Here is a 25,007-nt window from a genome sequence, read left to right on the forward strand (position 1 = left end):
TGGAGCAGTGAGGGGAACGGCACCTCCGTACCTTCGGGCTCTGATCAGTCCCTACACCCAAACGAGGGCATTGCATTCATCCACCTCTGGCCTGCTGGCTCCCCTTCCTCTGCGGAAGCATAGTTCCCGCTCAGCCCAGTCAAAACTGTTCGCTGCTCTGGCACCCCAATGGTGGAACAAGCTCCCTCACGACGCCAGGACAGCGGAGTCACTCACCACCTTCCGGAGACATTTGAAACCCTACCTCTTTAAAGAATACCTGGGATAGGATAAAGTAATCCCCCCCCCCCCAAAAAAAAATAATAATTGTAAAGTGGTTATCCCACTGGCTATAGGGTGAATGCACCAATTTGTAAGTCGCTCTGAATAAGAGCGTCTGCTAAATGACGTAAATGTGCCCTTGAGCAAGGCACTTAACCCTAATTGCTCCTGTAAGTCGCTCTGGATAAGAGCGTCTGCTAAATGACTAAAATGTAAATGTAAAATGTAAAAAAAATGAGGGTTTTTTGTGACCACACAACAGGTCAAAGTTCAACTCCCACGCCGTCTGTTCTTCTGGATGCCAGGGATTAACTGAGTATGGTGGAGTGGGTTCATGTGTTGATCTGTGAATGACACACGCGCACACACACACACACACACACACACACAGGCGAGCGGGCATTGACGTCATCTGTCATAACCTGAGAAACTCTGACGTACAGAGCACTCACAGTGCCTCTCATCTGTTTTGCAGCCAAACTGTGCCCCAGTGGGCCTGTCTAACTTGTATTTTTTTGCACAAAATGATCACTATCTGGCTATTAATGGGGACCTGGCTGAAAAGAAGGGATGGTGTGGGGTCAAGGAAATAAGTGGGCCGGTGTGTTAGAAATGCCAGGGCCGATTTAAAAAAAAAAATCCCAGTCTGCCCGTGGGTGTGGGTTGCAGGCTCATTTTACGGAGGTCTTTTTATGCTGTTGGATTGTATTTCCTCTATAAATCCTCCAAACTCGCCAGGCCCCAGTTACTTCGCTGCTTTAGAGAGAGAGAGAGAGAGAGAGAGTTGTTTGGTGGTTGAATGAGCAGTCCTCTGAGTACTGTTCTGAGTTAAAAATGGCTAACTAAATTTATTTCTCACGCTCTCTTCCCATCTCCCCTCTCTCCTGCCCCTCCCTCCCCACAGTTCAGAGGAAGTGTCTGAGGTGTCATGAGAACTGTATGAAGTGTCTGCGGGACTCAGACAGGTGTACCGCCTGTAACGAAGGCTACAGGTAAACTACCTGTGATCTCTTTAGGGGATGTCACTGATGACAAATGTAATGTAGAGAACTTAAGTGTGTGTGTGTGTGTGCGTGTGCGTGCGTGTGTGTCTGCAGTCTGGCGGGGATGACCTGTGTTCCGGAGTGTGCCAACGGAACCTTCTTTCATCTGGAGCAGATGAAGTGTAGTCCTTGTCACACCTCCTGCTCTACCTGCACAGGTCAGTGTCCCTGTCACCAAATAGTGTCCCTGTCACCAAATAGTGTCCCTGTCACCAAATAGTGTCCCTGTCACCAAAAAGTGTCCCTGTCACCAAATGGTGTCCCTGTCACCAAATAGTGTCCCTGTTACCAAAAAGTGTCCCTGTCACCAAATAGTTTCTCTGTCACCAAATAGTGTTATTGTCACCAAGTAGTGTCCCTGTCACCAAATAGTTTCTCTGTCACCAAATAGTGTTATTGTCACCAAATAGTGTCCCTGTTACCAAAAGGTGTCCCTGATACCAAAAGGTGTCACCAAATAGTCTCCCTGTCATCACAAAGTCTTCCTGTCATCAAAAGTCTCCCTGTCACCAAAAAGTGTCCCCATCACCAAATAGTCTCCCTGTCATCAAAAAGTGTCCCTGTCACCAAAGAGTAAAGAAGCCATAATGGGTTTACTAGGTACTTATTATAATAATATTATAGATGCTTTCATCCAAAGCGACTTACAGGCATATGTGCATATATTTCAGGTACTGGTGGTCCCGGGAATCAAGCCCACTATCCTGGCCATGCTCTACCAACTGAGCTCTGCAATCTATGACTTCTTTCATAAAAATGAGCAAAAAATAAATAATACAAATACTGAGCTATATTGTATGCTCCAATATTATTTTATACTAATACAATTGCTCAGAAAAATATATTTTGTTTAACAAGTAATAGAAACAATTCTCAAAAAGATAGGGGTCAACATTATTGGCATCCCTGTTTGCAATACTCCGGCACCCTCTGCTTACGAGGGTAACGACACTGAGCCTTTTTGTAAAATGTTTTATGAGATTGGAGAACACATTGGGAGGGATCTTAGACCATTCCTCCATACAGAATCTTTCCAGATCCTTGATATCCTTTGTCTGCACTTATGGACTGCCCTCTTCAATTCAAACAACAGGTTTTCAATTGGGTTCAAGTCCGGAGACTTAGATGGCCATTGTAAAATGTTTATTTTGTGGTTAATTAACAATTTTTTTGTGGAATTTGATGTGTACTTGAGTTTTATTGTCTTGCTGGAAGATCCACTTGGGGCCAAGTTTCAGCCTCCAGGCAGAGAAAAGCAACCAGGTTGATTGTGTGTGTGTGTGTGTGTGTGTGTGCTCTAATTTAAGTCTAGACAGATATTCCTAGACAGATATTTCCTCCCAGTCACTGGATGTTTCTAGAAGGACAGATGAAGCTAGCAGGAGTCTGGGGGGAAGGGGCCTTGTGTCTGGGACCAGAGAAGGCAAAGCGCTGGGCACACAGCATCTGATGTCCAAGAGAAACATGGGGCCAGACACTACCCCAGTTCTCTGTCTGTGTGTGTGTGTGTGTGTGTGTGAGAAGCCACCAGTTATAGTTTCCGTGACAGGTTTTTGGAGTGCAGTTTTGAGTATTACACTCAAGGGCCAATAAAACACTTGAACGTTTGCATTTTATCACTCAATGGTCCTCTTACCATTGAACAATTTATGAATGGCAGGATCAAATGTCAACGGTCTATATTACCCATATATGGAGGTCATAGTGTCAGAGTGACCTTGCTGTGTCATACTGTCATACTGACCTGTTCTGCTGAGAACAGCTCCCATGTTCTAGCACATACCGTGCCTTCAGAAAGCATTCATACCCCTTGACTTATTCCACATTTTGTTGTGTTACAGCCTGAATTTTCTCACCCATCTACACACAATACCCCATAATGACAACGTGAAAACACGTTTTATTGAAAATGAAATACAGAAATATCTAATTTACATAAGCATTCACAACCCTTTGCTAAGACACTCCAAATTGAGCTCAAGTGCATTCAATTTCATTTGATCATCCTTGAGATGTCACTACAACTTGATTGGAGTCCACATTTGGCCAATTTGATTTAGAAAGTAACATACCTGTCTATATAAGGTCCCACAGTTGACAGTGCATGTCAGAGCCGAAACTATACCATGAAGTCCAAGGAACTGTCCGTAGATCTCTGAGATAGAATTGTGATGAGGCATATATCTGGGGAAGGGTATAAAACAATTTCTAGAGTGTTGAAAGTTTCCAAGAGCACACTGGTTTCCATCATTGGGGAAAAGGAAAAATATGGAACTACCTAGACTCTGCCTACAGCTGGCCGTCCGACCAAACTGAGCAACCGGGCAAGAAGGACCTTGGTCAGGGAGGTGACCAAGAATCCAATGACCACTCTGACAGAACTATAGAGTTCCTTGGCTTAGATGGGAGAACCTGCCAGAAGGACAATAGTCTCAGCACTTCACCAATCTGGGCTTTATGGGAGAGTGGCACATCCTTGATGAGAACCGGCTTCAGAGTGCAAATTACCTTAGACTGGGGCGAAGATTTACATTCCAACAGGAAAATGACCCCAAGCATACAGCCAAAGCAATGCTGGAAAGACTTCAGAACAAGAATGTGAAGGTCATTGAGTGGCCCTGCCAAAGCCCAGACTTGAATCCCATTGAAAATCTGTGGAAAGACTTGAAGATCGCTTTTCACCGTCGCTCTCCATTTAACTTAACAGAGTTTGAGAAAAGGAAGAATTTGAGAAATCCCCAAATCCAGATGTGCAAAGCTGATACAGACATACCCAAGACGACTCAAAGCTGTAATGGCAGCCAAAGGTGCTTCTACAAAGTATTGACTCAGGGGTGTGAATACTTATGTAAATTAGATATTTATGTAGTTAATTTTCAATAAATTTGCAAAAATGTATAAAAACAAGTTTTCACTTTGTCATTATGGGGTATTGTGTGTTGATGGGTGAGGAAAAAATCATTTTTAATCAATTTTGAATTCAGGCTATAACACAACAAAATGTGGAATAAGTCAAGGGGTTTTAATACTTTCTGAAGGCACTGTCATTTGGCCAAGTTTCAGCCTTCTGGCGGAGCCACTTGTGTGCGTGGCCAAAGAGCTCTATTTTCGATTCATCCAACAAATATAAATGTCTGGAGTTTGCTAAACGGCACTGGCACTTGGATTGGAACCTGTGCTATGGTCAGAAGACATGAAAATACCATCATTTCACAATGGATGAAAACTTCATTCTCCAACTAAAAGGTTGCTTGCCAGTTCTCCTTATCGTGATCATCCCTTTCGGCACAGCGTTGACATCTCACGTCTGTGATCTACATGGGTGTAGATTCGCTCATTGATTTACATTCATTAAATCGGCCCCTAATTATGAGCGCTGTGTCCCGGGGTTAGGCCGTCGGACGCAGTTGACATTTAGCTGGTGAAGCTCTGGCGCTGCATTGAGCCAACAGTATTGACAGACAGAGCCAGACACGCTGTTGGGAGAGAAAGCTGAGCGATTAGATTTGATTGTGTGTGTGCACATGTGTGTGTGTGTGGAACAAGTGAATTTAGCGTCAACACCCAGGAGAGAGAGACGCTTATTGCTGTAGTAGAGGAGCTGAATTAGTGGTTCACCTCTCGACCAAGGCCCTGGCACTGATTTGTAATGAGAGAGAGAGTATTAAAGGGATTGTTCGTCCCCAAAACAAGCCAAGCCAGACATGCCTTTAGGAAAATGTATCTGGCCTCACTTATAAATAAATTGAATCAATTTCTTATATGTCGCTATTGGGATTAGGAAAGGTATCATCATTTTTGAGTACGGTCGGACCCCCGTTGCATTTCATGTTTGACTTTTGGTCTGGCACCACCGCATGTCCAGGGGACAGCCGTTTAAAGTACTTTGAACCAGGAAGCAGAAATCAGACGGGAATTTCTTACACACCGGAACTTTGCTAAAGATGGACCAGTCCTTTTTTGTTTTGAACTGTTGCTGTAGGTCCAGCTAAGGAGGAGTGTATCCAGTGTGCCAGAGGTCACCTGCAGCAGGAGTGGAGATGCGTTCAGACCTGTGCCCCAGGATACTACTCAACAGAGGATGCTGGCTACCACCAGGGGATGTGTCACAAGTGAGTTACCCCTAACCCAATCATCAGGCTTAATTGCATTTAAAGCAGACACTCTTAGCCAGAGCAACGTACAGTATTGAGCCTATACATTTTCCATTCTGGTCCCTCTTGGGAATTGAACCCCTAACCCTACCGTTGCAAGCGCCATGCTCTACTAACTGAGCTACACGGGACAATTGCTAATGCATATAGAGCCTGGAAACACTGTGGATTTCAAAGCTCACCCCTTTTAAATCCTAACTGTAGGGCGGAGGTTCTGAACGTTATGCTATATGGTGAAAATCGATCGGGAGATTTTCCTGCTCCTGACATAGGCTTCCATTCAAGTCTCTTTTTTAGGCGCTGTGTAACCAGACGGTTTGACAGAGAGAGAGCCGGCTAGAGGCCGAGATTATATTTCCTTTTCTTTTCACATTGTCCTGTCCAGCACTGTTACAGTGGATCCAAGTATGGTGGATGTGTAACCAGGCTACAGTACAGCTTGGCTTGGCTTAGCTCTGTAGGGTGAAAAGTGCCAAACAGGAAATTCAGGGTCAGTTTTCCAGACAGAATTCTCATTGAGCATGCTTTTGAGTCCAAGATTAGGCTTAATTTCTTTCCGGAAAATCGGTTGTCGGTTATAAAAACACAATTAAGGCTTAGTTTAACTCCAAGTTATTCATCTACTTATCTAAGTAGTCTAAACTCGAGCTGAGTTCATATTCTGAACCCTCTGTGGCAAGGATTAGCAGCCTCTAATTAGATAGTGCCAATCTTTCCTGTTATTGTGGGATTGAGGTGTAAAGACATCTCTGAACTACCTTCAACATCAGCGCTTCTCTTACTGTCTCTCGGTTTCTTTTCACGTTCCTTTTCTATGTCCACTTGTCTCTCTCGCTCTCTCCCTCCCTTCTCTCTCCCTTCTTCCGCCCTTCTCTCTCTCTCTCCTCTCTCTTCCTCTCTCCCTTCTCTCTCCCTTCTCTCTCTCTTCTCTCTCTCCCTTCTCTCTCCCTTCTCCCTCTCCTCTCTCTCCCTTCTCCCTCTCCTCTCTCTCCCTTCTCCCTCTCCTCTCTCTCCCTTCTCCCTCTCCTCTCTCTCCCCTTTCCCTCTCCTCTCTCTCCCCTTTCCCTCTCCTCTCTCTCCCTTCTCCCTCTCCTCCCTCTCCCTTCTCTCTCTCTTCTCTCTCCCTTCTCTCTCTCTTCTCTCTCCCTTCTCCCTCTCATCTCTCTCCCTTCTCCCTCTCCTCTCTCCCTTCTCCCTCTCATCTCTCTCCCTTCTCCCTCTCCTCTCCCTCGCTTCTCTCGCCCTTCTCCCTCGCTTCTCTCTCCCTTCTCCCTCTCCTCTCTCTCCCTCTCCTCTCCCTCTCCTCTCTCTCCCTTCTCCCTCTCCTCTCTCTCCCTTCTCTCTCCCTTCTCCCTCTCCTCTCTCTCCCTTCTCCCTCTCCTCTCCCTCTCCTCTCTCTCCCTTCTCCCTCTCCTCTCTCCCTTCTCCCTCTCCTCTCTCCCTTCTCCCTCTCCTCTCTCTTCCTCTCTCCCTTCTCCCTCACTTCTCTCTCTCTTCTCCCTCTCTCCCCTCTCTCTCCCCTCTCTCTCCCTTCTCTCTCCCTTCTCCCTCTCTTCCCCTCTCCATCCCTCCTCTCTCACCTGTCTTTCACCTTTCTTCTGTTGGAGACTGACTGACTGAGGGTCAGTACCATTGACCATCTGGCTCCCATTAATTGGTATGTCTCTCTCTCTCTCTATCTCCCCCTCCCTCGCTCTCTCGCTCTCTCTCTCAAATAATTTGTTCCAAATACCTAGCCTTAGACAACAAACCCATGCCCAAAGCCCCAAAAGAGCCTCTCTCTCTCTTCTCCCTCTCCTCCCTCTCCCTTCTCTCTCCCTTCTCTCTCTCCCTTCTCCCACTCCTCTCTCTCCCTTCTCCCTCTCCTCCCTCTCCCTTCCTCTCCCTTCTCCCACTCCTCTCTCTCCCTCCTCTCTCCCTTCTCCCTCCCTTCTCTCTCTCCCTTCTCTCTCCTCCCTCGCATCTCTCTCCCTTCTCCATCTGCTCTCTCTCCCTTCTCCCTCTCCTCTCTCTCCCTTCTCCCTCTCCTCTCTCTCCCTTCTCTCTCCCTTCTCCCTCGCTTCTCTCGCCCTTCTCTCCCTTCTCCCTCGCTTCTCTCGCCCTTCTCTCCCTTCTATCTCCCTTCTATCTCCCTTCTATCTCCCTTCTCTCTCTCCTCTCTCTCCCTTCTCTCTCCCTTATCCCTCTCCTCTCTCCCTTCTCCCTCTCCTCTCTCTCCCTTCTCTCTCACTTCTCCCTCTCCTCTCTCTCCCTTCTCTCTCCCTTGCTTCTCTCTCCTCTCTCTTCCTCTCTCCCTTCTCCCACGCTCCTCTCTCCCTTCTCCCTCTCCTCTCTCTTCCTCTCTCCCTTCTCTCTCTCTTCTCCCTCTCCTCTCTCTCTTTCTTCTCTCCCTTCTCCCTCTCCTCCCTGTCCCTTCTCTCTCCCTTCTCCCACTCCTCTCTCTCCCTTCTCCCTCTCATCTCTCTCCCTTCTCTCTCCTTTCTCTCTCTCTCTTCTCCCTCGCATCTCTCTCCCTTCTCCCTCTGCTCTCTCTCCCTTCTCCCTCTGCTCTCTCTCCCTTCTCTCTCCCTTCTCCCTCGCTTCTCTCGCCCTTCTCTCTCTCCTCTCTCTCCCTTCTCCCTCGCTTCTCTCTCTCTTCTCTCTCCCTTCTTTCTCCCTTCTCCCTCTCCTCTCTCTCCCTTCTCTCTCTCTTTTATCTCCCTTCTCTCTCTCCTCTCTCTCCCTTCTCTCCCTTCTCCCTCTCCTCTCTCCCTTCTCCCTCTCCTCTCTCTCCCTTCTCTCTCCCTTCTCCCTCTCCTCTCTCTCCCTTCTCCCTCTCCTCTCTCTCCCTTCTCTCTCCCTTGCTTCTCTCTCCCTTCTCCCATGCTCCTCTCTCCCTTCTCCCTCTCCTCTCTCTTCCTCTCTCCCTTCTCCCTCGCTTCTCTCTCTCTTCTCCCTCTCCTCTCTCTCTTCTCTCTCCCTTCTTTCTCCCTTCTCCCTCTCCTCTCTCTCCCTTCTCTCTCTCTTCCTCTCTCCATCCCTCCTCTCTCACCTGTCGTTCACCTTTCTTCTGTTGGAGACTGACTGACTGAGGGTCAGTACCATTGACCATCTGGCTCCCATTAATTGGTATCTCTCTCTCTCTCTCTCTCTCTCTCTCTCTCTCTGTCTCTCTCTCTCTCGCGCTCTCTCTCTCTCTCTCTCGCTCTCTCTCTCAAATAATTTGTTCCAAATGCCTAGCCTTAGACAACAAACCCATGCCCAAAGCCCCAAAAGAGCCAGAGGAATCCTTTGTCCTCTCAACCCTTAGAGAACCAATCTGCTGCACCACACAATGCCCTCTCTAACTACTAACCACCGCTCCAGGGGTTGAGAGGAGCTGAAGGATGGGACTAAAAACAAATACAAGATAACTATTGTAAAATATACTGTGTCCGTAAAATGTATATAGTATGTACAGTCGTGGTCAAAAGTTTTGAGAATGACACAAGTATTGGTCTTCACAAAGTTCGCTGCTTCAGTGTTATGAGATATTTTTGTCAGATGTTACTATGGTATACTGAAGTATAATTACAAGCATTCCATAAGTGTCAGGCTTTTATTGACAATTACATTAAGCTTATGCAAAGAGTCAATATTTGCAGTGTTGACCCTTCTTTTTCAAGACCTCTGCAATCCGCCCTGGCATGCTGTCAATTAACTTCTGGGCGACATCCTGACTGATGGCAGCCCATTCTTGCATAATCAATGCTTGGAGTTTGTCATAATTTGTGGGTTTTTGTTTGTCCACCCACCTCTTGAGGATCGACAACAAGTTCTCAATGGGATTAAGGTCTGGGGAGTTTCCTGGCCATGGACCCAAAATGTCGATGTTTTGTTCCCCGAGCCACTTAGTTATCACTTTTGCCATATGGCAAGGTGCTCCATCATGCTGGAAAAGGAATCGGTCGTCACCAAACAGTTCTTGGATGGTTGGGAGAAGTTGCTCTTGGAGGTTGTGTTGGTACCATTCTTTATTCATGGCTGTGTTCTTAGGCAAAATTGTGAGTAAGCCCACTCCCTTGGCTGAGAAGCAACCCCACACATGAATGGTCTCAGGATGCTTTATTGTTGGCATGACACAGGACTGATGGTAGCGCTCACCTTGTCTTCTCCGGACAAGGTGTTTTCTGGATGCCCCAAACAATCGGAAAGGGGATTCATCAGAGAAAATGACTTTACCCCAGTCCTCAACAGTCCAATCCCTGTACCTTTTGCAGAATATCAGTCTGTCCCTGATGTTTTTCCTGGAGAGAAGGGGCTTCTTTGCTGCCCTTCTTGACACCAGGTCCTCGTCAACACTCTCACCTGTGTTAACGAGAGAATCACTGACATTGTGGTAGGGCTGAAATGCAGTGGAAATGTTTTTTGGGGGATTAAGTTCATTTTCATGGCAAAGAGGGACTTTGCAATTAATTGCAATTCATCTGATCACTCTTCATGACATTCTGGAGTATATGCAAATTGCCATCATCAAAACTGAGGCAGCAGACTTTGTGAAAATTAATATTTGTGTCATTCTCAAACCTTTTGACCACGACTGTATAAGCTGGAAGTAGAAGGCTAAGTGTTGTTGTCCATTAGTTTACTCCAATTAAGGGAGTAGGGTTAGGGGAAAATAACAAAGGAACATCAATTTTTTTAAAATATATACAGTACACTACCGTTCAAAGGTTTGGGGTCACTTAGAAATGTCCTTGTTTTCGAAAGAAAAGCAATTTTTTTGTCTATTAAAATAACATCAAATTGATCAGAAATACAGTGTAGACATTGTTAATGTTGTAAATGCCTATTGTAGCTGGAAACGGCTGATTTTTTTATGTAATATCTACATAGGCGTACAGAGGCCCATTATCAGCAACCATCAGTCCTGTGTTCCAATGGCACGTTATGTTTGCTAATCCAAGTTGATCATTTAAAAAGGTTAATTGATCATTAGAAAACCCTTTTGCAATTATGTTAGAACAGCTGAAAACTGTTGTGCTGATTTAAAGAAGCAATAAAACTGGCCTTCTTGAGACTAGTTGAGTATCTAGAGCATCAGCAATTGTGGGTTCGATTACAGGCTCAAAATGGCCAGAAACAAATAACTTTCTTCTGAAACTCGTCAGTCTATTCTTGTTCTGAGAAATGAAGGCTATTCCATGCGAGAAATTGCCAAGAAACTGAAGATCTCGTACAACGCTGTGTACTACTCCCTTCACAGAACAGCGCAAACTGGCTCTAACCAGAATAGAAAGAGGTGTGGGAGGCCGCAGTGCACAACTGAGCAAGAGGACAAATACATTAGAGTGTCTAGTTTGAGAAACGGACGCCTCACAGGTCCTCAACTGGCAGCTTCATTAAATAGTACCCGCAAAACACCAGTCTCAACATCAACAGTGAAGAGGCGACTCCGGGATGCTGACCTCCTAGGGAGAGTTGCAAAGAAAAAGTCATATCTCAGAATGGCCAATAAAAATAAAAGATTAAGATGGGCAGTCTGAGATATGGCTTTTTCTTTGCAACTCTTCCTAGAAGGTCAGCATCCCGGAGTAAATTAAATAAGTGATCTCACTCCAATACATTTGAATAGAAAGTTAGCAAAAATATATAAGATCTTGCTACCATGGAAAGGTAAATACCTGTCAATTTGTGGAAAAATCACCCTGATTAAAGCTTTAGTATTATCCCAGTTTACCTATTTGCTTATGGTCTTGCCTACGCCTAGCGAACAGTTTTTTAAATTATATGAGAAAAAAAGATTCCATTTTATTTGGAATGGCAAGCCAGACAAAATTAAACAGGTGTATTTATATAATGCATATGAATTCGGAGGACAGAAGTTATTAAATATTAAAACATTAGACCTATCACTAAAAGCTTCAGTCATACAAAAGTTATACTTACATCCTAACTGGTTCTCTAGCAAATTAGTAAGATTGTCTCACCCAATGTTCAAGAACGGCCTTTTTCCCTTTATTCAGATTACAACCACTCACTTTCAGTTATTTGAAAAGGAAATAATCTCCCAAATATCACTATTTCTAAAACAAGTCATAGAAAGTTGGTTGCAATTTCAATTTATCCTCCAGAAATGACAGAACAAATAATGCAACAAATATTGTGGTTAAACTCAAATATACAAATTGATTAAAAAAACATTGTTTTTTGAAAAAATGTTTAAAAAAGGTATAATCTTCATAAATGATATCATAGGTAGGACTGGTGGAGTTATGTCGCACATGCAGCTAACAAAAACATATGGAAATGTCTGCTCTACCCAAAATTACAACCAAATAATTGCAACATTACCGCATATATATGTATGTGTGTGTGTATATACAGTGCTATGAAAAAGTATTTGCCCCCTTTCTAATTTTCTCTACTTTTGCATATTTGTGATACTGAATGTTATCAGATCTTCAACCAAAACCTAATATTAGATAAAGGGAACATAAGTGAACAAATAACACAACAATTACATATTTATTTCAAAAACAAAGTTATGCAACACCCAATTCCCCTGTGTGAAAAAGTAATTGCCCTTTTACACTCAATAGCTGGTTGTGCCACCTTTAGCTGCAATGACTCCAACCAAATGCTTCCTGTAGTTGGTGATCAGTCTCTCACGTCGCTGTGGAGGAATTTTGGCCCACTCTTCCATGCAGAACTGCTTTAACTCAGTGACGTGTGGGTTTTCAAACATGAACTGCTCATTTCAAGTCCTGCCACAACATCTCAATTGGGATTAGGTCTGGACTTTGACTAGGCCATTCCAAAACTTCAAATGTGTTGCTTTTTAGCAATTTTCATGTAGACTTGATTGTGTGTTTTGGATCATTGTCTTGCTGCATGACCCAGCTGTGCTTCAGCTTCAGCTCACAGACGGATGGTCTGACATTCTCCTGTATAATTCTCTGATACAGAGCAGAATTCATGGTTCCTTCTATTAAGGCAAGTCGTCCAGGTCCTGAGGCAGCAAAGAATCCCCAAACCATCACACCACCACCACCATGCTTGACCTTTGGTATGATGTTCTTACTGTGGAATGCAGTGTTTGGTTTGCCCACCCGGCCCCTACCCGGTTATGTTTATGTTGTGCGGTCGGAGTCTGCACCTTTGGAGGGGTGGGGGGGGGGGGGGGGGGGGGGTACTGTCACGCCCTGACTCATGGGACGTGTGTATATTCCTTGTTGTGCTAGTATGTGTGGATCTATGTTGGCCGGTGTGGTTCCCAATCAGAGGCAGCTGTCGCTCGTTGTCTCTGATTGGGGATCATACTTAGGCAGCCTATTGGCACTGTGTAGTTGTGGGATCTTGTTCCGTGTAAGATATGTTGTGTGTGTGCTACCTTGGACTTCACGTTTTGTTTAGTTTGTTGTTTTGTCGTGGTGTTTATCAGTAAATAAACATGTACATACAGTGGGGAGAACAAGTATTTGATACACTGCCGATTTTGCAGGTTTTCCTACTTACAAAGCATGTAGAGGTCTGTAATTTGTATCATAGGTACACTTCAACTGTGAGAGACGGAATCTAAAACAAAAATCCAGAAAATCACATTGTATGATTTTTAAGTAATTCATTTGCATTTTATTGCATGACATAAGTATTTGATCACCTACAAACCAGTAAGAATTCCGGCTCTCACAGACCTGTTAGTTTTTCTTTAAGAAGCCCTCCTGTTCTCCACTCATTACCTTTATTAACTGCACCTGTTTGAACTCGTTATCTGTATAAAAGACACCTGTCCACACACTCAATCAAACAGACTCCAACATCTCCACAATGGCCAAGACCAGAGAGCTGTGTAAGGACATCAGGGATAAAATTGTAGACCTGCACAAGGCTGGGATGGGCTACAGGACAATAGGCAAGCAGCTTGGTGAGAAGGCAACAACTGTTGGCGCAATTATTAGAAAATGGGAGAAGTTCAAGATGACGGTCAATCACCCTCGGTCTGGGGCTCCATGCAAGAAGTCACCTCGTGGGGCATCAATGATCATGAGGAAGGTGAGAGATCAGCCCAGAACTACACGGCAGGACCTGGTCAATGACCTGAAGAGAGCTGGGACCACAGTCTCAAAGAAAACCATTAGTAACACACTACGCCGTCATGGATTAAAATCCTGCAGTGCACGCAAGGTCCCCCTGCTCAAGCCAGCGCATTCCAGGCCCGTCTGAAGTTTGCCAATGACCATCTGGATGATCCAGAGGAGGAATGGGAGAAGGTCATGTGGTCTGATGAGACAAAAATAGAGCTTTTTGGTCTAAACTCCACTTGCCGTGTTTGGAGGAAGAAGAAGGATGAGTACAACCCCAAGAACACCATCCCAACCGTGAAGCATGGAGGTGGAAACATCATTCTTTGGGGATGCTTTTCTGCAAAGGGGACAGGACGACTGCGCCGTATTGAGGGGAGGATGGATGGGGCCATGTATCGCGAGATCTTGGCCAACAACCTCCTTCCCTCAGTAAGAGCATTGAAGATGGGTCGTGGCTGGGTCTTCCAGCATGACAACGACCGAAACACACAGCCAGGGCAACTAAGGAGTGGCTCCGTAAGAAGCATCTCAAGGTCCTGGAATGGCCTAGCCAGTCTCCAGACCTGAACCCAATAGAAAATCTTTGGAGGGAGCTGAAAGTCTGTATTGCCCAGCGACAGCCCCGAAACCTGAAGGATCTGGAGAAGGTCTGTATGGAGGAGTGGGCCAAAATCCCTGCTGCAGTGTGTGCAAACCTGGTCAAGACCTACAGGAAACGTATGATCTCTGTAATTGCAAACAAAGGTTTCTGTACCAAATATTAAGTTCTGCTTTTCTGATGTATCAAATACTTATGTCATGCAATAAAATGCAAATTAATTACTTAAAAATCATACAATGTGATTTTCTAGATTTTTGTTTTAGATTCCATCACTCACAGTTGAAGTGTACCTATGATATAAATTACAGACCTCTACATGCTTTGTAAGTAGGAAAACCTGCAAAATCGGCAGTGTATCAAATACTTGTTCTCCCCACTGTATATCACGCTGCGCCTTGGTCTGACCCGTCATGACAGCCCTGACCTCAATCCTATATAAAAGTTGTGGGCAGAACTGAAAAAGCGTGTGCGAGAAAGGAGGCCTACAAACCTGACTCAGTTACACCAGCTCTGTCAGGAGGAATGGGCCAAAATTCACCCAACTTATTGTGGGAAGCTTGTGGAAGACTACCCGACACGTTTGACCCAAGTTAAACAATTTTAAAGGCAATGCTACCAAATCTTAATTGAGTGTATGTAAACTTCTGACCCACTGGGAATGTGATGAAATAAATAAAAGCTGAAATAGATCATTCTCTCTACTATTATTCTGACATTTCACATTCTTAAAATAAAGTGGTAATCCAAACTGACCTAAGACAGGGAATTTTTACTAGGATTAAATGTCAGGAATTGTGAAAAACCTGAGTTTAAATGTATTTGGCTAAGGTGTATGTAAACTTACGACTTCAACTGTTGCATATATATATATATATATATATATATATATATGCGAGAGAAAAAAACATATGGGGGATTGGAAGTGATGCAGACAATTACATTGTTGGAAGTTACAATCTATCTGCAATCTTAAAGCTGATCTACCCCCTAAAAAAATAAGGCTGTAACGTTACAAAATGTGGAAAAAGTCAAGGGGTCTGAATACTTTCCGAATCAATTACATTGATTGAAGCCACAGTTTATCTGCAATATTAAAGCTGATCTACCCCATAACATTAAAGAAAACACACAAAAAACACCTTCTGTTTCCCTCTTCCACTCATTATTTTATTCCATCTCCATAATTGTCTATAAATCAGGTGGCTTAGTGCAATCAAACAGGATCAACAGAACTAACTGGGGTTATAAATCAGCCCAGTGGTTTATGGGAGCTGTCAGGAACAAATAGAGGCTCTGATAGAAGGTCATGGTTTCGCGACGGCACCGGGAATGTATTCTCCTCTCTCTCTCTCTCTCTCTCTCTCTCTCTCTCTCTCTCTCTCTCTCTCTCGCTCTCTCTCTCTCTCTCTCTCTCGCTCTCTCGCTCTCTCTCTCTCTCTCTCTCTCTCTCTCTCTCTCTCTCTCTCTCTCTCTCTCTCTCTCTCTCTCTCTCTCTCTCTCTCTCTCTCTCTCTCTCTCTCTCTGTCTCTCACTGTCTCTCTCTCTCTCTCTGTCACTGTCTCTGTCACTGTCTCTCTCTCTCTCTCTCTGTCTCTCTCTCTCTCTGTCTCTCTCTTGCTCTCTCTTTGTTTCTCTCTTCTCTCTCTCTCTCTCTGTCTTGCTGTCTCTGTCTCTCTGTCTTGCTCTCTCTTTGTTTCTATCTCCTCTTTCCCTCTCTCTCTCTGTCACTGTCTTGCTCTCTGTCACTGTCTTGCTCTCTCTGTCACTATCTTGCTCTCTCTCTCTCTCTCTGTATGTCTCTCTCTCTCTCTCTGTCACTGTCTTGCTCTCTCTTTGTGTCTCTCTCGCTCTTTCTCTCTCTCTCCCTCTCTCTCTCTCTCTCTCTCTGTCACTGTCTTGCTCTCTCTCGTTCTCGTTCTCTCTCTCTCTATCTATCTCTCTGTCTCTTACGCTGTCTCTCTCTCAATTACATTTCAATTCAATTTAAGGGCTTTATTGGCATGGGAAACATATGTTAACATTGCCAAAGCAAGTGAAATAGACAATAAACAAAAGTGAAATAAACTATAAAAAATTAACAGTAAACATTATACTCACAAAAGGTCCAAAAGAATAAAGACATTTCAATGTCATATTATGTCTATATACAGTGTTATAATGATGTGCAAATAGTTAAAGTACAAAAGGAGAATAAATAAACATAAATATAGGTTGTATTTACAATGGTGTTTGTTCTTCACTGGTTGCCCCTTTCTTGTGGCAACAGGTCACAAATCATGTTGCTGTGATTGGGAGTTTATCCAAATTGGATTTGTTTTCGAATTCTTTGTGGGTCTGTGTAATCTGAGGGAAGTATGTGTCTCTAATATGGTCATACATTTGGCAGGAGGTTAGGAAGTGCAGCTCAGTTTCCACCTCATTATGTGGGCAGTGTGCACATAGCCTGTCTTCTCTTGAGAGCCAGGTCTGCCTACGGCGGCCTTTGTCAATAGCAAGGCTATGTTCACTGAGTCTGTACATAGTCAAAGCTTTCCTTAAGTTTGGGTCAGTCACAGTGGTCAGGTATTCTGCCACTGTGTACACTCTGTTTAGGGACAAATAGCATTCTAATTTGCTCTGTTTTTTTTGTCAATTCTTTCCAATGTGTCAAGTAATTATCTTCTTGTTTTCTCATGATTTGGTTAGGTCTAATTGTGTTGCTGTCCTGGGCCTCTGTGGGGTCTGTTTGTGTTTGTGAACAGAGCCCCAGGACCAGCTTGCTTAGGGGACTCTTCTCCAGATAATGCAGAGGATTTTCCCAAGGTTCTCTCTCTCTCTTTCTTTGAGTTGTCAGTTCTCTCTGGGTCATGGTTTGCATTGCCACCTGGAATGGATTATCTTCCTCCCCCCCCCCCCCCCCCCCTCTCTCTCTCTCTCTCTCTCTCTCTCTAGCTCTCATTCTCTATCTCTCTCTCTCTATTCCCCTCTCTCTCCCTCTCTCTTTGCTTCCCTCTCTATCTCTATTTCTTATCTTCTCTCTCTGGCTTGGGGCAGGAGCTGGAAATGGCGGGGGGAAAGAGGGATAGTCAGGAGGAAGAGAGAGAGGAGTGTGGGTGGCTTGTGGCCACGGTGCTAGAAGGCAATAAAATAACTGTGAAGGATATGACCCATGGGTAACAGGGCAAGGAAAGGTTTTAATAACAGGAGAAGGAGCGAGAGAGAGAGAGAGAGAGAGAGAGAGAAGGGGGGAGAGGGAGAGAACCTGTTTACAGTATACTGTATGTCACGTCATATGAGAGTATGAAAAAGAGGGTTTTATAATTGGCATGTAGAAACTTCGTATATTATGCGGTTCTATTTTGAACTACTTTTGAAAGCCACCGGTTACAAAAATTTAAGAAAAAGCCAAATAATATTGCAAATAACTAGTCTTAATCAGCATAGCTAAGTTTACATGCATCTAAGCTTTCTTGTGACTCCCCCACTCTCTCTCTCTCTCTCTCTCTCTCTCTCTCTCTCTCTCTCTCTCTCTCCGTCTTTTATCACCCCTCTCTCTCTATTCGCTTACATTCTTACAGTTGTTGTTGAGCCTTGTCACTCTCTGGAGGGGGATTCGATAGCTCTGTTCTCTCTCTCCCCCTTAGGTCCGACCCTGTCCCATCACCCACTAGGTTAGACCCTGTCCCATCACCCACTAGGTTAGACCCTGTCCCATCACCCACTAGGTCAGACCCTGTCCCATCACCCACTAGGTCAGACCCTGTCCCATCACCCACTAGGTCAGACCCTGTCTGTCCCAGTATCCACTAGGTCCGACCCTGTCCCATCACCCACTAGGTCAGACCCTGTCTGTCCCAGTATCCATTAGGTCAGACCCTGTCCCATCACCCACTAGGTCAGACCCTGTCTGTCCCAGTATCCACTAGGTCCGACCCTGTCCCATCACCCACTAGGTCAGACCCTGTCCCATCACCCACTAGGTCAGACCCTGTCCCATCACCCACTAGGTCAGACCCTGTCCCATCACCCACTAGGTCAGACCCTGTCCCATCACCCACTAGGTCAGACCCTGTCTGTCCCAGTATCCACTAGGTCCGACCCTGTCCCATCACCCACTAGGTCAGACCCTGTCCCATCACCCACTAGGTCAGACCCTGTCCCATCACCCACTAGGTCAGACCCTGTCTCATCACCCACTAGGTCAGACCCTGTCCCATCACCCACTAGGTCAGACCCTGTCCCATCACCCACTAGGTCAGACCCTGTCCCATCACCCACTAGGTCAGACCCTGTCTGTCCCAGTATCCATTAGGTCAGACCCTGTCTCATCACCCACTAGTTCAGACCCTGTCTCATCACCCACTAGGTCAGACCCTGTCCCATCACCCACTAGGTCAGACCCTGTCCCATCACCCACTAGGTCAGACCCTGTCTGTCCCAGTATCCATTAGGTCAGACCCTGTCTCACCACCCACTAGGTCAGACCCTGTCTCACCACCCACTAGGTCAGACCCTGTCCCATCACCCACTAGTTCAGACCCTGTCCCATCACCCACTAGTTCAGACCCTGTCTCATCACCCACTAGGTCAGACCCTGTCTCATCACCCACTAGTTCAGACCCTGTCTCATCACCCACTAGGTCAGACCCTGTCCCATCACCCACTAGGTCAGACCCTGTCCCATCACCCACTAGTTCAGACCCTGTCCCATCACCCACTAGTTCAGACCCTGTCTCATCACCCACTAGTTCAGACCCTGTCCCATCACCCATTAGGTCAGACCCTGTCTCATCACCCACTAGGTCAGACCCTGTCCCATCACCCACTAGGTCAGACCCTGTCCCATCACCCACTAGGTCAGACCCTGTCTCATCACCCACTAGGTCAGACCCTGTCCCATCACCCAGTAGGTCAGACCCTGTCCCATCACCCACTAGCTCAGACCCTGTCTGTCCCAGTATCCATTAGGTCAGACCCTGTCCCATCACCCACTAGGTCAGACCCTGTCTGTCCCAGTATCCATTAGGTCAGACCCTGTCCCATCACCCACTAGGTCAGACCCTGTCTGTCCCAGTATCCATTAGGTCAGACCCTGTCCCATCACCCACTAGGTCAGACTGGTTGTTATGGTGACCGTATTACCACCACCACCAGTCATGAGTAGGGCTGTGGCGGTCATGACATTTTGTCAGCTGGTGATTTTCAAGCAAATAACTGCCAGTCTCACGGTAATTGACTGTTAATTAACATAAAAACATTTTACATCTCCTGGCTTCCACGCATAGCCTACAAGCCGCTGATGCAGACCTTTGGAACATCTACATTTAAAAAAGCATAATAAATCCATGTAATATAGCCTACCCCATGACAATAATTTTTTTATTTATTTTAGACAGGTCTAAAGAAACATGATATGAAGAAAATGTAGTCTATTTCAGAAGAACAGAATAGCATACTCTAAGTTGTTGTTATGTTAGGTGTTATGTTATGTCTGCTAAATGACTAAAACAAAACAAACAAACAATGTTAGGCCCTGATCTGGCTATGCTGTCACGATCGTTATAAGATGCGGACCAAGGCGCAGCGTGATATGCGTACATCTTTTATTTAAGTACACCACAACACGAACAAAAACAACAAACCAAATGATACGTGAAGTCCTGGGTTAAATAACACCAACACAAACCTTCCGGAACAAGATCCCACAATAAACTAGTGCCAAAAGGCTGCCTAAGTATGGGTCCCAATCAGAGACAACGAGAATCAGCTGCCTCTGATTGGGAACCACCCTGGCCAACATAGAAAACACGAACTAGAACACAACATAGAAAATCACACATAGAAAATCCACACCCTGGCTCAACATATAAGAGTCCCCAGAGCCAGGGCGTGACATATGCCATATGGCTGTGGGCTACACTAGTTCATTTAGCAGACAAATTTGCTTAGAATTTTGTGGCTTTATTTTATATTATTTTATAGTATGAAGAATACAATTGAACATAGCTGAATAAAATAGAAAGGATATTTTCTCCAAATGATTTGAAAAAAGTTGCATAAAAGGCATGAGCTCTGCTTTGTTTTTTTTTGCGCAGGCTGCACTCACTTCATCAGTCTCTCATTCACAATTTGACAAGCACTTGATAATGCCTCGAATTTCCCGGCAGCATCCCCTTTGTGTGGCCGTAATGCCCCCTAAAAAAATACATGTATTTCGCGGCCAGTGGCTGTTGTGCCCTTGGGCTGAATATAATAATTATAATTCCCTTCTCCCAGCTGCGTGCTCTGAAGCACCTCTCACTCACATGGCTCTCTGATATCTCAATTATTTTTAGCCAATGCCCGTCATGTGATCGGGTCCTTCTCACAGGCTACAAGTGAAGACAGACACATCGGGGACGCAACTGCGTGCATCCTTTTCGAATTCCGAGGTGCATATTGAAGATGTTGGAAGAACTGTCCATATTTACTTTTCGTCAGCCAACAAGATGAGTAGGCCTAACGAACAGCAAAAGCACTAGCCTATGTCAATCTACATTTTAGTCATTTAGCAGACGCTCTAATCCAGAGCAATTTACAGTTAGTGAGTGCATACATTTTCATACTGGCCCCCCGTGGGAATCAAACCACAACCCTGGCGTTGCAAGCGCCATGCTCTACAAACTGAGCTACACAGGGAGGAGCTACTGTCCCCCATAGTACAAAAGTTGACCTATTTTATTCTGTGCAATAAATAAATATTCCAAACATAGTCTTGGACAGTTGTGGAATGCGATAAATCCCAAATTAATACAACAACTAGCATCAAAAAAGCTTTTAAAAGTAATGAGGCTGACGCAACAGATCAGATCAGAACGTTTAGCTTAAAATGTTGATAAACTATTAGGCTATTTCTTCACATTATAAGTGCAGCAATGCGCACACGGCAGTAGGCTATAAATGTGAATGTTCCAAAATGTAATCAATTAATGGGAAAACACCATTCTCAAAAGTGACTGCAAATGCGATTATGTATGTAATGCTTTTATTATAAAGGTGCATTTTTGTGGTGAAAATGATCTTCTCCAAACTTGAAACTCATGCGTTGCGTATGTATGCCAGTCAGGCTCTACACCCGTTGTAAAGCGGATTAATGTGCTTAATTTTAAGAAGTTATTTGCCCACTTTTTAGTTGTGATACAAACCTTATCAAAACATATAGGCCTATGGGCCAGGCTACACGAGGTGAGCGTCTATGATTTAAAAAAGTTGCACAAAAAAAGGCATGTGTTGTTTCCTGCCTTACTGCACACAAGCTGGGCGTCATTCCCAAGTGATAATATATCATTCACAAGTGTAGTGGTGGAAAAAGTACCTTATTGTCATACATGAGTAAAAGTAAAGATACTTTAATAGAAAATGACTCAAGTAAAAGTGAAAGGCACCCAGTAAAATACTACTTGAGTAAAAGTCTAAAAGTATTTGGTTTTAAATGTACTTAAGTTTCAAAAGTAAATGTAATTGCTCAAATATACTTAAGTATCAAAAGGACAAGTATACATCATTTCAAATTCCTTATATTAAGCAAACCAGACGGCACATTTGTATTGTTTTTTAAATTTACAGATAGCCAGTGTCACACTCCAACATCATTTACAAATGAAGCATTTGTGTTTAGTGAGTCTGCCAGTTCAGAGGCAGTAGGGATGAACAGGGATGTTTTCTTGATAAGTGCATACATTTGAAAAAATGTCCTCCTTGCTAAGCATTTAAAATGTAACGAGTACTTTTGGGTGTCAGGGAAAATGAATGGAGTAAAAAGTACATTATTTTCTTTAGGAATGTAGTGAAGTAAAAGTAAAATGTTAAAAATATATAGTATTTAAATTGTTTTTACTTAAGTACTTTACACCACTGCACAAGTGGCTAATATTGTCACCCATCATACTATTCTTGATTTAATCTTGTCTTTACATATACTAAATCATTTATGTGTGAAATTTGTTTTGATTTAGAATGGACCATTATCATGCACCTGTCTCGAAACAGGGGGGGGGGGAAATGCATGTCATCTATGCACTTAAATAGCGAATGGAGGACACTTTTACCATGGTTCATTTTCATGCCAGCCAGGTAGGCTATACTCCTGTTGTAAAGAAAAGCAATGTGCTTAATATTAGGAAAGTTGAGAAATAAATATAGCAGGCCTGGCCTATACATTTTAGTCATTTAGCAGACACTCTTATCCAGAGCAACTTACAGTTAGTGAGTGCATACATTTTTCATACTGGCCCCCTGTGGGAATCGACCCCACAACCCTGGCATTGCAAGCACCATGCTCTACCAACTGAGCTACAGGAGGCCTTTAGAAAGCTGATGGGAACCTCCACTTTTTAATAGAGACCATCACTCTTTTTTTCTCACGCAATTGCATAGCCTATAGAAATGTTGCGCAACATGAGCTCATGGGCTCTCATTAAGTGTTTGATTAGTTTTTGAAAACATTTGCATTGTTGTCAGAATGATTAGAGGGACAATAGAGTGCTGAGTACCAGGCAGTTAGCAAGTTTGGTAGGCTACTAATGACCATCAGCAGCATCAGAGCTTGGAGAAGCCTAATTGCCATGACTAAACGATCATGTGGAATTTGACTGCCGTCATGACTCGTAACCGCTGGTGTGGCAGTAATACGGTCACCATAACAGCCCTAGTCATGAGTCATGACCGCAGTCAAATTCCACATGACCGTTGAGTCACGGTAACTAGGCTTCTCCAAACTGTGCTCTGATGCCACTGATGGTCATTAGTAGCCTACAAAACTTGTTAATGGCCAGTCCCTAATGGCCTGGGACACAACACTCTATTGTCCCTCAAATCACTCTGACATCAATGCAAATCAAATCGAAAATCAAATCAAACCGTTCATGAGAGCTCTGGCATCAGAGTTTGAGCAGAATAGGATCATGTGTTGCGCAGCGAGAGCCAGCTCCACATAGCTGGTTGATCCATGGAATTAAACGAGTTATCCTATAAGCCCATGTAGCGCAACATTTCTATAGGCTATGCTATGCAATTGTATGAGAAAACAGAGCTTTCTAAAGGCTAGGCCTACTATATTTATTTCTCAAAGTTCGTAATATTAAAGCACATTGCTTCGCTTTACAACCGGAGGAGCCTACCTGGCTGGCATGAAAATGAACTGCGGGAAAAGCGTCCTCCATTTGCTATTGTCTTTTACCCTGCCCCTGTTCTGACTGGAGCATGATAATGGCCCATTCTAAATCAGAACTAATTTCACACACATATATTATTTAGTATATGTAAAGACAAGATTAAATAGAGAATAGTCTGATGGGTGTGAATGTTATCACTTCCATTTTTTGGGGTCTTTTTCAAAGCATAGTTGCATGCATCATGTAGCCTAGCCTGGACAGAGTTTTGACTGGCCACTATTTAAAAGAGGATTCCAGCTTTCTCGTGCTGCTATATTTATTGCTAAATTCTTAAAATTAAGCACATGATTAAGCCTACGAGTGCAGGCTATGGATGACATATTTTTTTGTGGCCTATTCTAAATAAAAAAGCATTCAACACATATATTAGTAGGCTATATGTAAATACCAGATTAAATTGAGAGCGGGATGTTGCGGGTGGCGAGGGGCACTCGCTTTCTCTCTCTCTCTCTCTCTCTCTCTCTCTCTCTCTCTCTCTCGCTCGCTCGCTCTCTCTCTTGCTCTCTCTCTATGTCACTCTCTCACTCTTGCTCTCTCTATATCTATGTCACACTCTCTCTATGTCACTCTCTTGCTCTCTCTCTCTCTCTCTCTCTCTCTCTCTCTCACTTTCTCTCTCAATTTCAATTTCAATTTAAGGGCTTTATTGGCATGGGAAACGTGTGTTAACATTGCCAAAGCAAGTGAAGTAGATAGTAAACAAAAGTGAAATAAACAATAAATATTAACAGTAAACATTACACTCAGAAGTTTCAAAAGAATAAAGACATTTCAAATGTCATATTATGTATATATACAGTGTTGTAACAATGTGCAAATAGTTAAAGTACAAATGGGAAAATAAATAAACATAAATATGGTTGTATTTACAATGGTGTTTGTTCTTCACTGGTTGCCCTTTTCTTGTGGCAACAGGTCACAAATCTTGCAGCTGTGATGGCACACTGTGTTTTTCACCCAGTAGATAAGGGAGTTTATCAAAATTGGGTTTGTTTTCGAATTCTTAGTGGATCGCTGTAATCTGAGGAAATATGTGTCTCTAATATGGTCATACATTTGGCAGGAGGTTAGGAAGTGCAGCTCAGTTTCCACCTCTCTCTATGTCACTCCTCTCTGTCTCTCTCTCTCTATGTCACTCTCTCTGTCTTCTCTCTGTCTCTCTCTCTCTATGTCACTCTCTCTCTGTCTTTCTCTCTCTCTGTCTCTCTCTTGCTCTCTCTCTCTCTCGCTTTCTCTCTCTTCGGTCACTCTTTCTATGTCACTCTCTTTCTCTCGCTTTCTCTCTCTGTATGTCACTCTCTCTCTCTATGTCTCTCTCTCTCTATGTCTCTCTCTCTCTCTATGTCACTCTCTCTGTCTCTCTCTCTCTTGTCTCTCTCTCTCTGTCTGTCTCTCTTTGGAAATATAAATGAATATAAACCGAATCGTATCGCAAAGAACTAATCCTAATCAGCATGGCCAGTTTTATATCCATTTAAGCTATATTTTGACTCCCCCCACTTTACCCCTCCCACCTTCTCCCTCTTCTTCTCCTCCCTCTGCTCCACTATATCCTTCTGTTTGTTCTCACTCTTCCACTCATTCCACTCATTCTTTTTTGTCATCTCCATAATTGTCTATAAATCGGGCGGCTTAGTGCAATCAAACAGGATCAACAGGACTGACTGAGGGTGTACATTTCACCTGCCCTGACTGCAAATATGTAATGGAGG

At 44.1% G+C, this 25,007-nt stretch overlaps 1 protein-coding gene across 1 annotated transcript in view; it reads left to right on the forward strand.

Moving 5' to 3' along the window:
• pcsk6 (proprotein convertase subtilisin/kexin type 6) overlaps positions 1-25,007 on the forward strand; it is a 97,078-nt gene that overhangs the window by 65,492 nt on the left and 6,579 nt on the right. Inside the window, exons 17-19 of the mRNA XM_084154760.1 lie at positions 1,166-1,253; positions 1,359-1,462; positions 5,287-5,416. Of these exons, the coding sequence (XP_084010886.1) occupies positions 1,166-1,253; positions 1,359-1,462; positions 5,287-5,416 (322 nt within the window). The remainder of the gene's footprint in view (positions 1-1,165; positions 1,254-1,358; positions 1,463-5,286; positions 5,417-25,007) is intronic.

This window comes from Coregonus lavaretus (assembly GCF_964263955.1).
Source record: "Coregonus lavaretus genome assembly, chromosome: 37".
Taxonomy (NCBI): domain Eukaryota; kingdom Metazoa; phylum Chordata; class Actinopteri; order Salmoniformes; family Salmonidae; genus Coregonus; species Coregonus lavaretus.